Source organism: Astatotilapia calliptera, chromosome 15, assembly GCF_900246225.1.
Source record: "Astatotilapia calliptera chromosome 15, fAstCal1.2, whole genome shotgun sequence".
Classification (NCBI taxonomy): Eukaryota; Metazoa; Chordata; class Actinopteri; order Cichliformes; family Cichlidae; genus Astatotilapia; species Astatotilapia calliptera.
This window is the reverse complement of record NC_039316.1, coordinates 4,371,124-4,386,603: the sequence shown is the minus strand read 5'-3', so window position 1 is coordinate 4,386,603 and position 15,480 is coordinate 4,371,124. Positions and strand designations below refer to the sequence as shown.

Here is a 15,480-nt window from a genome sequence, read left to right as displayed (position 1 = left end):
TTTATTAATACCTGCCGCAATCATCCCTTCAGACTCTGACAGTTACAGTAGCAGAGGGGGTACAACAAATCTCAGAAAGCCACGTTTTTATTAATAGGGACTCATTTCACAAAACAATATCAAATGACACGCATTCATGGTCTCTAATTGTGACTTTTTCAGAAAGGTCTTTAGGGGAATTTAAGAATCAAATTTAATGGAAATTGGATTACCTTTTAGCTTTCATGTTCTTTCCATGCATGGTTCATTTCATTTAAATGCCTCTCTGATGAAAAAAAAGTTCTTTGTGTCCTCACAGAAAATAAACCACCTCAAGTCAAGTCAAAAGGAAGTAAAATATAAACTTTTTTAAACAGTTGTTTGAAAGGAAATGGTCAATCCAAAACAATCACATGCACATTTTAGTGTAAAGAATAATTTCATGTGAGAAAATGTTTAGCATGAGTTGTTCAGAGACAGTAATTCAAATGGAAAAACAAATTTAATTAAATTTGCTCAAGGCTAAAGCACTCCAAGATGATGAATAGTGATCTGTGTACAAAAGCCATTTCTCTGTATTCAAAAATATCAGTTATGTTTTCAGTAATGTAAGGTGTACTTCATTTCGAGAATTAAGTTTCCTAAAGATTTTTGCTATTATCTCTGTCCGCTGTAATGGCAAGCCCTCTCTGGACCAACTGAAAAGTTTTGTGCAGGTATAGCAGTTCAGCAGAAAAACATTTAAAGTTTGAAGCCACAGGCAAAAGAGAAAAAGTTGGCTTATTACCTAAAACAAGTGCAGCCAGAAATCCACCTCCTTATGTGCTTGTTTATTTAGCGCTGTTGTGACTGAAAACAATTTGCAAATCAATTAACTGTGGATGACTAGGCTTGAGATGGAGCAACACCAGTAGTGGTGACGATGAGAGGTGGATAGGCAATTTGCCACTTGTGTGGACTTTAATAGCTCAGTCTAAATTTCATAAGGGAGAATAAGGCTATCTGGATTCCCTGTTACAGTTTTTCTCAGTCGCTTTGGTGCATTTCTCACAACAGAATTAAACATTGCACAACAGTTAGTTCAACCACCACAACATGTAGTCGTTTTGGCACAACCCTGTGGCGGTTTCACGTTCACTGCGTCCAAAGGCAAATGCCTTTGGACATGAAGCAGTTGAGTGAGTACAAATATCTAAAGAATGGTCACGTTTGACTTCCTATTCATCACTATCTCCTTTCTTTCATCATGAATGTCACAATTATTCATACTTGTACCGGCTGAATAGTCATTGTCCTTACAACTAATAGTCTTCATTGCATTGCTTGTGTCAGTGCACTCAAAATTGCTGAACAGCTTGTCAAACGATTCATACACCCATTTTGAAAACCCTATTTTGGAGGAGTTCCCATGAAAATCTCCATAAACTACATGTCTCAGGTGAACCTTATCTCACACTAATGAAAATTGGTGTGTGTCACTCCTACTTGCAACCAATGAAAAGCCTCTCCTACCCAGTCACAGGTGAACCGCGGCACAGCATCCCCCACTCCACAAGTACATATATACTGTAATGTAAACCAACACACAGGATTGGCATGAGGTGCATACTGAATCTACAAAACAGCAGAACATGGAACGTCAGCCTCGTGGAAGAGGAGTGAGGATCGGTGGAGGACGAGGACAAAACCGGGTGAGAAGAGGCCAACCACATAGACACGTTCCTGACGAAATCAGGGCAACACTTGTGGATCATGTGATAAACCATGGCCTCACAATGGCCGAGGCTGGTCGAAGGGTGCAGCCAAATGTTGGGAGAACTACTGTAAGTTCTATCATCCAGACATTTCGTCGGGAAAACAGGTGAGCACACCGTAATCTAGTTACAGTATGCAGCACAAACTAATTTGCTCTGCACTTTCATAGTCATACAGGAGACTTGCATTAGGACATGACCTTACAGATCCTTACACATAGACGTACTGTAACTGAAGCGCAGACTTGGCCCAGGTGTGGCATAGTGTGCTGTGGTACAATACAGTAATGCTGTAAAGAAAGGAGTTTAGAATGATAGTCCTGTGACAATCACTGTAAGCATGTTTGCGCTTACATGTGTGTGTTTTCCCATCTGCATCTCAAAAAGGACTGCCAGACAACCTAGAGGAGGTGGAAGAGGTCCACTTATGACTCCGCAGCAAGAGGAAAGAATTTGTGCAATGGTGGCTGCAAACAACGCTTTGAGACTGAGAGAAATACAAAGAACTGTCGTAAACGATGACACCATCTTCGGAAATATTCAGTCAATATCAATTTCCACCATAGACAGAGTCCTCAGACGGAATGAAATGTCCATGAAGCAATTGTACAGAGTGCCATTTGAACGGAACAGTGATCGAGTGAAGGAGCTCCGTCACCAGTATGTACAGGTAACACATGTTCGCATATGTACCTCTGTTCACTGTAACAGTTTAGGCCATGTACTCAACCTACATTTATGCATGTTACTGTAATCCTATGTACAATTCCAACTGTACAATCTGTTCTGCCAAATGCACCATTACAGACCTGTCTGATTCTCATCCTTTGTAAAGCATATCCTGGAGTTGGAGGCCAGGGAACCCCTGCACATGTTTGTATATCTTGACGAAGCGGGATTCAATCTCGCAAAAGGCAGACGGCGTGGACGGAATCACATTGGAGAAAGAGCCACCATTGATGTCCCAGGCCAACGAGGAGGGAATATTACAATGTGTGCCGCAATCTCAGAGAATGGTGTTCACACCCATATTCCTCGTATTGGTGCATACAATTCACAACACCTGTTGGCTTTTCTGGATGCTCTTCATAGGGACCTGATCCCACAAAATGGAAGGGATGATCCTGGTGACAATCGGACAATGTATGTAGTGGTTTGGGATAATGTAAGCTTCCATCACTCTGCTGTAGTCAGGCAGTGGTTTGCAGCACACGACAGGATGCTTATGGAGTTTCTTCCTCCTTACAGTCCATTCCTGAATCCAATTGAGGAGTTTTTCTCTTCCTGGAGGTGGAAGGTATATGACAGGCATCCACATACCCAAATGACCCTGCTAGCAGCTATGGATGCAGCTTGTGATGACATCACAGCAGAGTCCTGCAGAGGGTGGATTCGACACTCCAGAAGATACTTTCCCCGATGCATCGATAGAGCTGACATACGCTGTGATGTTGATGCAAATATGTGGGCAGACAGACGGGAGCGTCTAGATATCAATGATTGATATGCAGCAGTGTCTGTTTTTCAGTTTGTTTTTTTTGAGTCGTAACTACTGCAGTGAGGTTTACTGTCTAGGTGAGTTTGTTTGCTGTAAAATGTTTGATTTACTGTATTTCCCCAGTTTGCACAATGCTGTGAACAGTTTCAATTAAATATTATCAAGAGTGCATATGGAGTGTCTTGATTGTCCTTTACAATTTATGGTTTTCAACATGCCATGCATGCGGTCCGGACTTGACATGTCATTGGGAAGCACCTACAAAGACATCCGTCACAATGGGAACATGTTCAGACCATGTGATTTTGTGACCAAAGGTGCTGGTCTAATGACTTGTAATTGTGACAGCCCTGACACTTTGTTTGGTATCAGTACTTGCTTTTGATGAATGTATTGTCTGTTTTGCTCAAGGGATTTGTTGTTGATGCATTGACAACTTATTTTGGACACCTGACTTTTCTTTTTGATGGAGTGACTCACTTTTGCAAGTTATCCACCATGTTTTGCAGTTTGCACTAATTGTTTTGAGAAGTGCCTTAGTAGTGGTGGAGAGTTCAATTCTGTTGTGAGAAATGCACCAAAGCGACTGAGAAAAACTGTAAACTAGAAATGAGTAAATAACCAAAAGCACAGTGACACTCTTTGTGCAATAATCTTCCATTAGTCAATGAACTTATTTAAAATAAACCTTAAATTTCTTGTTAATAAATAAAGGCAAACAGAACATTTATTGCTGAAGCTGGCAGACAGTTGAAAACCAGCAGTAAAAAATGAAAATAAAATATTGATGAAGAAAAGGTCATATATATATATATATATATATATAAAATATATATATAAAATATATATATATATATATATATATATATATATATATATATATATATATATATATATATATATATAAATATATATATATATAAATATATATATCCACAGTGAACCACTATATATACACACATATATATACATATACAGACATATAGCTGTTCACTGAAATGTTGTGCAGGCTTCATGAAAACAAACAGATGGAGGTAAACCATGTATGCATGTACATTTGCATTAGATTCATGTTTCATTCATGTTTTCACCTTCCATCATTGTAGTGACATTCATCATGTTTGTGATTAATACTTTAATATTAGCTTATGCTTGACATTCTCTCTTGATTGTTTGATTAGCTCAATTTGGAGCCAGAGTCTCTGTCATGTTTTGACTGCTCTGTGCAGCTATATTTAAAACCCTGGGGGTCTAAGCCACATTTTCCTGTTTTTGGTTTGCTTCATCGTGTGAAAAAAGGGACTATCAGAGTACATGCTGCAGTGAAAATAAATAGAAATGGTAAAAAAAAAAAGGGCTGTATTTATATAGCGCTTTACTAGTCCCTAAGGACCCCAAAGCGCTTTACATATCCAGTCATCCACACATTCACACACACATTCACACACTGGTGATGGCAGCTACATTGTAGCCACAGCCACCCTGGGGCGCACTGACAGAGGCGAGGCTGCCGGACACTGGCGCCACCGGGCCCTCTGACCACCACCAGTAGGCAACGGGTGAAGTGTCTTGCCCAAGGACACAATGACCGAGACTGTCCAAGCCGAACCGGCAACCTTCTGATTACAAGGCGAACTCCCAACTCTTGAGCCACGATCGCCCCAAGAAAAATCTTGTTCAAATGACCCATTTTTTAAATATTTGGTAAGTAAACACAGATAAAGGCCTGGACCTTCATCCAAGAAGTGTTGAATAAAACACTTTTCTGTACTAATGTAAAAGCCTTTCACAACAGCCAGCCAAGTCAGGAACGCACTCCAGGAGGTAGACTAATCATGAACTCTACTGTAAGGAGAAGCTTTTACAAGAGTGGGGAACAAGGGATCCACACAATGTATTTATACAGGATATCTAATTATACTCAAACTCAATCAGTTTAAAACAGAAGACCCCCCCCCCCCAAAAAAGGGAAAAAAAATCTATGTAAGCTTACAGTGAAAACAGCTAAATAAAACCATACAAAGAAATAAAACACAAGATAGACGTGCACACTGATGACCTGAGAGGTCTGACTGGCTTGTAGACTTGTAGACACTAGTCACTGTTGTCCAAACCATTGTGAGCTTTATGAACTAATCAAATGATTTTTGTACTTAATAGGGAGCTAATGAAATGACTTCACTACTAGGGTAATGTGTTCAAATTTATGTGTGCATTCTGAACAAGCTGAAGTCACCCTATTAATGTTTTGGTTAGTCCTGCAAACAGAGCGAGCGTTTTTCTAATTTTTGCTATGTAACTTTGCACTGTCCACTTTCTGCTGTAACAAAACAAATTTCCCACATGTGGGACTAATTAGGGTTATCTTATTTTATCTTTTCTTAGATCATCAGAGGAAAATTATACAGTTGTGTGTCATCAGGATAGTAATGATATGAATCTTTGTGATAGTAGCAAAGGGTAGCATATAAAGATTAAAGAGTAATGTACCAAGGACAGACCCCTGAGGTACCCCTGATTGAATGTTTTGCTTGTGCAGATCTAAAGCTAAACCTGACCTGTTAAACAAACTGAATCATGAGCTTCATCCACAGTGTCAAAGGTAGCAGTGAAATCAAGTGGAACTAAGACTGAAACTGTCAACCTGATTGTTACTTATCAACACTGTGAGATATTCACTGTGAGTATTCCGTGAATTGTTTGAAAAACTCAGTGAATAGAAAGACAAAAGGTAAACACAAACAAAAGAAACACTGAGGACACAGAAGCCACCAAAACTAACAACAGGATTCAAAGAAAGCACAGAGCGACATACTTCACCTGAAACTATGTAGTATTATATTTTTGAAAACAGCTGGTTGGTTATAATGAAATTGCATACAGTAAGAGTCATTTATGATGATGTATTTATGTATTATTTTTATAATTTTAAGGCAATCACACCTCAAAATATATTAGAATAAGCATGCATTACTGAAACAAAAGAGCCTGACACAGTTGCAACCAAACACTTCTTTATTGCATGGCTATTGCGATGTTTGCATTTTATATTACAGGCGCTGAAACAATTGTGTCCACCATCTGTTCATGCGCACACAGCATATGGCTACTTATACACTCTTTTATCCTAAAATGCTCTAACATTAACATATGATTTAAAAAAGCTAATGCAAGCATTTTTAGTCAAAGTGATAATAATACCGCATGATCAACACAATACACATTGAAGCTGTCTGGATAAACAGTGCCTGGTGATCTAAAGAATTTTTAAAATATATAAGGCACATTTGGGTTACTTTTGGTTTGACTGTGATGACAGTTTCATTTGTTAAAGGCAAACTTTTTTTGTGTAGCATATGTAAATAAACTATTTCCTATCCTGTCTGAAAACAAGAAAAACAACAAAAATGATTTCCCAGCCTGCAGGCTTCTGTCTCACTATCATTCTCTTTGTTTTTCCCAGCTAATCACAGCTACAGGTGAAAGGACCTGTATAACAACGGAGGCTGATGAGGCAATCTGTACAAATCAAATCTGACTCGTTTGACATTTTCACATCTGTTTTACAGGTTTCTTCTTTAACACGCACGTCACACTGATGTAGACTGATGCATGCAAATACCTCCATCTCAAAAACCCAGATGTTGGCGTAGTTCATTTTTAATCTACACATACACCATGGAGAATGGAGCGAGAGAGATATAATGAAAGTGCAGCAGGTAGAGCTGAATGACAGGTCGTTAAATGAACCACTGAAACATGCATTCAGTCTCTGCTCCCATGACCTGTCTTGACAGAGGAACAGACAGTAGTGTTATCACATACTCTATCGCCCAACCCCACCAGGGCCATATGGGGACTGTCTGCATGTGTGTTTGCATTGGATTGTGCGAATGCTATGAGGTCAGCCCTAAGGCATAGACTTCCAGGCACGCTTACCTTGCTCGGTGACTGTGGAGAGTAAGAGCATGGTGGGAGTAATAGTCTTGACCCTAGTGGTTCTCAGTTGAGTTTCATTATGAACAGTGCTTCAGTGTTGACACAGTGTGATGACTCACAACCTTTGTGTTATGACCTTGTGCTATTGAATGGTTGCAGATGAAAGCCATCACACTGAGAATTGGTGAAAACTTCAGCTTTGTTTGAGACCTTTTCAAAAGATATTCAAGGTGATTAATACAGAGATCACTAAAACTAATAACTGTAACGATATGTCATTGTCATTCTTGAGAAAGTGTAATATTTTAATAAATGACTTTTTGACTGATTATGGTGATAGATAGGCTAGGTTTTTTTCTTTTTCGATTACACTATTGTTGAGTGGTTGGATTCTAGTTGTGATGTAATCTGCCACAAAGCATCTTCTTTAACTTAGTAGAAAAGTGAAGACATAATGTTAATGTTTGTGCATTTACACTGATCAACCACAACTAGGGCTGTCATGATATTAGGATTTCAAACTCGATACTAATACTGTCCCAGGCTCCAAAGTCCAGGTCACAATTTTGTATGATGTGCCAGAGAAAATGTGACTTCCTCAGCTATCAGGAGCTTGAGGATCCACTGCAACCAGTCTGGTGGCAAACACACAGTTCCTGTGTCCATCCTCTCACATCTGAGTGCTGATTTGGAAGGTTGATGAAGACTGCTGCTGTATTTTTCAAATGTTTTTTTTTTAATGTTTAATGTGGACATTTTATAAGAGATCCAAAAACAAAAACAAACAAATTATCAATGATATTGATATTCCATGATGACAAAAAATTGTCATGTCATAATTTATTGGTAAGCATCCAGTTCTTTTTATTACTGACATGTCAAGCATGTCGAGCTTTTTAATGTAAACTACACATATAATTGACATATGTCAATTATATGTGTAGTTTACACATATTTGAACAACAAGTATTAAGCTTCCGTTCCACAAGGCAAATTGGTACTGGGTAAAAGGCCAGAAAAAGTTATTCACAAGACCCCTATCAGGAAACAACTAAGGAATCAGTTTGCTCTCCCTAGGACAAGGTCACCAGGGTCCACCCTGGAGTGAGGCCTGAAGGGGGGCTGCATCTGGTGGCTATCCTGAGCTCAAATAGGTCATGGGTCCAAATATTTGTGGGCTCAACACCTGCAGGAAATGCTGTTTAGGTGCAATATGTGCCAGGCAGCAGTCAGTGGTGGATGCCCTCGCTGTCCAATCCCTTGCTTTTGAAACTACTTCACTGAACATGAAAATTCAACTCTGGTGGGGAAGGAGCCTAAGAGATACCAGCTACCAGTTTGCTGCCTGCATGTTGGAGTTTTCCTCAGTCGATTTGAGGGCTGTTTTCCTGCACCTTGAGGACAGGGAATGTCCTGACTGTTGTACCGGCAGTCCAAGTGGAACAGGTCTCTGGCAGTAGCCAAAGTAAAAAATTTGGTTGAAATACAGATATGGTAATAAATCTGTGTTATTTTACTCGACATTTTTTCATAGAAAAAATGCTTATTCTCCCCTCAAAGGGAGGGAGTATGTTATTACTTCCATTTGTTAGTAGGTTACCATCAATAATTTTCAAGATATCAATATCCAGTTTTGTGTCATGGTTTAACCAATAACAGCTCATGTGGATTTAATTTTGGTGAAAATTAGGTCACCGTCAAACCTTCATTGTTGGCGCCTAAGGTCTATGTTGAACTTGAAAAAATAGTCAAGAAACCGTATCAAGTAATATATCATTTAAAAGGTCATGGAGACAGCCGTACAATACACTTTTTATTTTTTCAATACAACAACCTATGACATCACAACAATGCCATAGGCTGAAATCAGCATGTTGTAATAAAAAAAATCATAAAACATTTGACTTTGACCTACGAGGGACTGCTGACTGCTCTTGTATGTATATGAAAACCTACACTATAAAACTTGATGAGCAGTTTAAGAAAACAATGCAAGAAATAAAATATCACAAACTTGAATGAAGAGTTATTTTAACTTATATTATTTTGTTATATTTTTGGACCACATTATTTAATTTGAAGTTAACTATACCAGTGCAAAAGAGCTCTTCTTAATTTTAAGTGAAATGCACTTTATACCACCTTGATTGGCAAATGTAATCCACTCAAAAATGTTAATATGAATGCAGAGACTTTCTTAGAATGGCGTGAGCAAAATAGTTTTTATTTTAAGAATCAGATATCTCAATTTCTGTGAATGATTTCTCTTGATCTTGTGCGCTATACACCACACGATTACAATTACACTGATTCTATTGAAGGAAGAATAACAGAGGACAAAGAACCAGAAAGAGAAAAAGCAAAAGCAGCTTGTGAAGAAATTGAGGAAAGGATCGAGGCTTTGCTCTCTTCGCGACTAAGATATACTTAAAGACGATGGTCTGACATTTAAAGTAAAATCGTCTGCACTGATTGAAAAAAAATTGAAAAGAGTAACATCTTGGTTATAGTTGTGAAGATGAGAAATTGGGAAACTGATAGTCTGTAATTACAGGAGTATGTTTAAAGCTGTATGACCAAAGTTTATTTCAGGACAGTATGCTTTTTTATAATTATTTCCAGCTCACTTTTGAAAGAGCAATCAATTATATTAAGCAATGACCTTTTCTAATTGCAAAATGATTGGATGCTGATTTCCCTGGTGACATTTTTGTTATACGTTTACACACTTAAAAATACTGACAAAAACAAAGTGGTGAGATAAAACCCACGTTTTCTGTCTTTTTCATTATCGGGGCTTAAAATATCACCACAAATTGAAAGCTAACTTTCCGCCACTTTGATGAATAGCAACAGATAAAAACAGAATTAAATATATCTTACACTTGCTTCTCAAAAACATTTTTGCTTCAATACTCGATAAGAAGAATATTCCAGTTAAAGAACTGGAAAAAAAAAATTGCAAAGTGGGTTCTTGCAGACAACCTGGGGACAAAAGGATGGTCCCTAACTTAGTTTGTGCCTGCATCAGATTAAAAGAAGTAAAACAAAGCGATCTAGGAGCATCAAATCAAACAAAATCATTAGTTGCTACATAATTACATTTTTGTGCTGTTTCCATCAGAGTAGAATAATGTGTATCACTGTACATTAAGGCTAAATAACCAATAGAGCTGCAGTAGCCCATCGTGAGGGAAAATTTTAATTACAGGAGAATGGAAGAAATGCTCCCAAATGCCTCTGCTGAATGGAGTTTCATGAAGTGAATTAGCAGGAAAACTAGGTGATTCACTTTGTCTTTCCCTCACATGTACATACACACACGCACGCACGCATGCATGCACGCACGCACGCACACACACACAAACACACAGAGTATCATTTGTGTCCTTATGTCTGTGCCAACATGAGCCCATGTGTGTTCTTGCAGTCCCAGCTGTCACAAAGCTTCGGTTTCACCCCAGTTGGCCCTTTGCTTTCAGGCCATTGTGTGCTCTCTTTCAATTTCAGTCTGCCCTGCGGTGGATACAAGCCATTTTGGAAACTGCTGAGTGTATAAAACATTTCTGCATGGCTACCGTGGAAGAAAAATCAGCTCATCATAAAAAGGCTCTCTGGTGCTTCTAGACAAAGCTGAGATAATGACTGGTCAATTTACACCTGAGGAAGGTGTTTTGCACATTTATATTGATTTTTTTGTGTTTGCAGTGTGGCAGATTGTCATTGCCAAATTGCTCTATTAAGCAAAACTTGAAAGAATAATTTAAATATTACATTAATCACTGCATCTGTTGTATGTCACAAATTAGTACATCATGTGACTCACCTTATTGTTTAATTTAATTTCTTGTATTGTATCTTTTTTTATCTATTGTATCTTTTGAGCCAAAGAAACAAGGTTATAAAGATATGCCTCTCAGCCAATTCCTTCTTTGTGACAAATGTAGTTAAAGCAGACATTGATTTAGTGAAATCTAAAGTAAACACAGTGGAATTCAAGTTCATGTGAAGCAAACTTTGTTGTGTGACAACCTTGTTATGGAAACCTCTTTGTATATTTTTAAAGGTAAAGAGCTTTGACAATAATACAGTGAGAACCTCAAGCTTCTACTGATTCCCCTTGAGTTAACAATGGACAATAGTTGGGAGGAAGAACTCAATTTTAACAGAAACGGGTGGGGGAGTGGAGGGGGGGGGGGGGGGGGGGTGGAGGAGAAGTTCTTAGTGCATCATGGGAAGTCTCATTGCCGTAATGGAGTAAAATAGGATGGCAGCCTCCGTGCGACTTGTTAGTACTAGCTATGGCAAGAGTGCTAACAAGAACTGAATACCAAGAGAATATCAGACATTCCAGTGTCCAAACAGCAGTATTTGTTGCCTTATGACAAAAGGTTAGTAAAACAATACAATTCAACAACTACAATTTTCCAATTTATTCTGTTTGAGTCAACACATCTAAAGAGTTTTAAAAATGTTCTTACTGTATAGGCTTCATATACAGGACTTCTAGGTGTCCCTGTTTTTTTGTATTTCATGCAAAGGTTTATGGTTATTTTTCTCTCAAACACAGTAATAAAGTTCACTCAGCAGTTGCTGTTTGCAAAGCAAAGTCTGGTCTGAATCACTTTTCCATTTTAATCAGTTCAGCTGCTGAAACTATTACAGCAGATTTACTCTTTCATCAATGTTTGCTTTTCTCTCTTCCCCCATACCACTATTCCCTGTCTGCTTCTATCTGCCTCTGTAGATCATCCATTTCTACCCCAGCTGCTCCATGATTGTATTTTCCCTCATAACCCTTCCCACATCCCCAAATACACATCTTTCTTTTCCTATGCCTATCTTAGATTTTGATTTGAGTTTGTCTGGGGCATGTTTGCTCTCCCTCTTGTACTCAGCAACCAGTAGAATGGGGGGTGGGGGTAGGGTGGTGGTGGATTATTGTTTGTGAGGGAGAGTCAAAAGAGAAGAAAAAGACAGAGGGAAACATTGTGAGAATTTATTTCATAGGTAGTGCCTCCTGATGAGATTTGTGGTGTTCAGTTTTTCCTTGTGTTGTAGGAAGGTTCATGATCCCACTGTGCTGCTGAAGACTGAAGGAGAAAGACTCATCCATTTATCAACCCTTTACATGTTCTCCATCTGTATGTGCTCCGTATATGCTCTCTCTGCTGCAGCATCGGTGCACATGCAGTACACTATGATTTTCAAGGTGGTGCACAGGCTCTCAAGACAGGGCATAGCAGTGCTTGGAGCCTAATGCTAATGTCAGCATAGCAGCAGACAATGCAAATATTAAAATGCTAGGCATATTTATAATATTAGGCATAATTTTATATGATTATATTAAATACCTTTTTGCATCATCCCAGTGTCTCAGCAAGTTAACCTTTGCTTATTAGAACTAAATATTTAATTAAGCTGGATAAGCATTTTAAGGGAAATTGTTTCCCTTAAAGGTATCCATTAAGGGAAACATGTAGGAAACAAATTAAATTTAATCTCTTTTAAATTTGAGGGAAAACAACAACAACTGTGACCTGGAGACCCTAAACAAAACTTAAAATCATCCCCTGGGGAACATTATATCTTTAAAATTAAAACTTTATTGCAATCTAAGTAATCATTGCTTTCCCAAGAGCTATACTGCAAATTTCGTTGAAATATTACAGAGTTAATTAAAGCAAAATTTGGGTGTCATTGTGAACGAGGTCATTTTTACGTCACCCTAATGTCTTAAAAAGTTATTTTTCACCCCACAATGCTGTGGCATACTCTGCATTTGTGAAAGTTTATTTGAATTACCTTAATCACTATAATTATTTCTCTAAAGACAAAATAAAAATTCTATCTGAATTGACCAAATGCAAGCACACAAACCCATTTTTTACTCCCTTCTTCCCAAACAATGACCTTTGTGTAGACCCTGTCAAATCTGGAACCGATCAGGCAGAGAGTGGTCCAGAGAGGCCTCTGTCTGTGTGCCAGAGTGCTGTTGCCCTTTTCGCCTACAATTGCACTTCTATTTGAAGCAACTGATTGTTGTGGCTGGGCCCAGGGGTCCTGTGGAAGAGACATTCAAAGTGGCCTTCTGCTCATTTTACGGCCCACAGACCATGGCACCATTGCTTGGACTCAAGTGCCAACTAGAATTGGACACCGCAGCACTATAAATCAAACACCGCCAGTTTCTTTGACTCAGCCACCATAAAAACCAAATCAGAGTCTGCACGAGCTCCTAAATTGCACAACATGGTTTGTAATTATGTATCTGTGATGACAGGAAGAAGCAGCAAGCACACCAGAATAATGTCACAGACCTGGCTGAACTGAGCTTTTTTTGTTTTTTTGGTCAACACTATATATGAGAAACTTTAGTTCAGACATATATTCAAATAGTAATAAAAGACAACACAAGGACAACAACAGCCCACAGACACACAAAATGCAAACATCAAAATTAATAATCAATTTTCCCACTGTTTCCAGAAGCAGGAGAAACTCTGCATCACTCAAAGTAGGTACAGTTAAAACAATTTTGACCACATTTTTGGAATCTTTTATTCAATATATAAATGTACATTTAAAATTTCACATCAAAGAATGAAGGTTAAATCAAATTCAAATTCAAATTCAAATCAAATTCAAATTTTAGTTGTCACATACACAGTCATACACAGTACAATATGCAGTGAAATGCTTACGCAACTGCTAGTGACCTAAAGAAAAAAGAAAAGGCTATGAATAAGATAGGAAATAAATATGAAAATTAAAAAGGGTAAATTTAACTAGGAAGGAATAAAATAAAATAAAATATAAAAATTAAAGTTAAAAATGAAATAACTGTAAAACACAAATTAGAATGAAGGGTTAATTTAACTGGGAAAGAATAAGATAAAATATATAAATTAAAGTTGAAAATAAAATAACTGTACAACAAAATACACAATACACAGTATAGAAATATATAAGAATGTATGAAGAAATATAAATATATATATATATACACAATAACAGCAGCTGTATAAGTATTAAATGGAAATGAAGAATATAGTGACCAGTGTTGTGCAATCCACATTATGTCTTGTGCAGTGCAAATATGCTTAAAGTGATTTAAGTGATGAAGTGAAAACGATGTCCAGAATGTCCAGTGTGTGTAAGAATCATATGTGTGGGTCAGTACTGTGTGGTGGTGTGATTGAGAGACCGTATCGCCTGCGGGAAGAAGCTCCTCCTCAGTCTCTCTGTGTTGGTCTTCAGGGAGCAGAATCGCTTTCCTGACCTCAACAGAGAGAACAGTCCGTTGTTGGGATGGCTGAGGTCCTTCACGATCTTCCTGGCCTTGGTCCAGCACCGCCTGCTGTAGATTGAGTGCAGGTCAGGGAGCTCGGAGCGGATGGTGCGCTCGGTTAAGAACACTACTAGTCATCATCTGCGCTTGTCCATCTTGGCAGCTTGAGCAAGACCTTGAATGCATCGCTATTTGTCCCCCCCCCCCCGAAACATTTTAACTTGGATATACTGTAAGCAGTGTTGGTTGCTGGTTTAGCTCAGTAGGATCAGCAGGCGATCATATGCTGCATCTGACATACAGGCATGTCTTCCCTTCTTTTTCCGCTTTCCTGTCAGTCTCTACTGTCCCAAACAAATAAAGGAGAAAAAGGCCAAAACATGTAATGCATTGCATTATTTAATTACTCATCAGAAAAGTAATTTGTTACACTACTTTCATGCTACTCTGTAAAATAACCTAAAACACACAGTCACATGTTTGCCACTTAATAATGTATACCTCAGTCTACAGTCCGAAACACCAACACAAACCGCAGTCCTAATGAGGACATATACAATATTACAATTACAACATTAGAAATACACTACACACAAAAAACACAAAGCAAAGATGGAAAGCAGCACAAAGAGACTGTAAAGTGATTCTGCTTTAGATACATGAACAGGTAGAAACAGGCTCTGGCTGCCGGGCTGGTGTCAGCATGCACTCAGCTTTAATATCACTCTGGGTTCTTGGTTAGCTTTGTGTTAGCATGCTGTCTGTAGAGATACCTGGAAAGATTCAAAGTTCTCTTAGCAGTTCTGTTAATGTTTTATTCTGTCACAGGTGAAGGTTGAAGTTTACCATCACACTCCTGCTCTTTTGTGCAATAAAAATAAAAGTAATATCGCTATGCTGTAGACATTTTCCTCCTCCCACACACAAGGGCACAGGAGTAAAACAGGTTGTTTGAATATATACACATATATTTTTAAATTCTGTCTGCCTTGCCTGCAGATAATGGAGTCTTTGTAATG

General features: G+C 38.3%; 1 protein-coding gene across 2 annotated transcripts; it reads left to right on the top strand.

The window, feature by feature from the left end:
• The first annotated feature begins 1,000 nt into the window (after positions 1 to 1,000).
• On the top strand, positions 1,001 to 3,402 carry LOC113006445 (uncharacterized). Of its 2 annotated transcripts, XM_026142426.1 has the most exons (3): positions 1,001 to 2,403; positions 2,569 to 2,876; positions 2,982 to 3,402. In XM_026142426.1, exons 1-3 carry the CDS (start codon positions 2,074 to 2,076, stop codon positions 3,235 to 3,237), a joined length of 894 nt encoding a protein of 297 aa, XP_025998211.1. In that variant the 5' UTR covers positions 1,001 to 2,073; the 3' UTR covers positions 3,238 to 3,402. The 2 variants fall into 2 exon arrangements, with proteins under 2 accessions (XP_025998211.1, XP_025998210.1); XM_026142425.1 differs by having other exon boundaries at positions 2,569 to 3,402.
• The last annotated feature ends 12,078 nt before the right edge of the window (positions 3,403 to 15,480 follow it).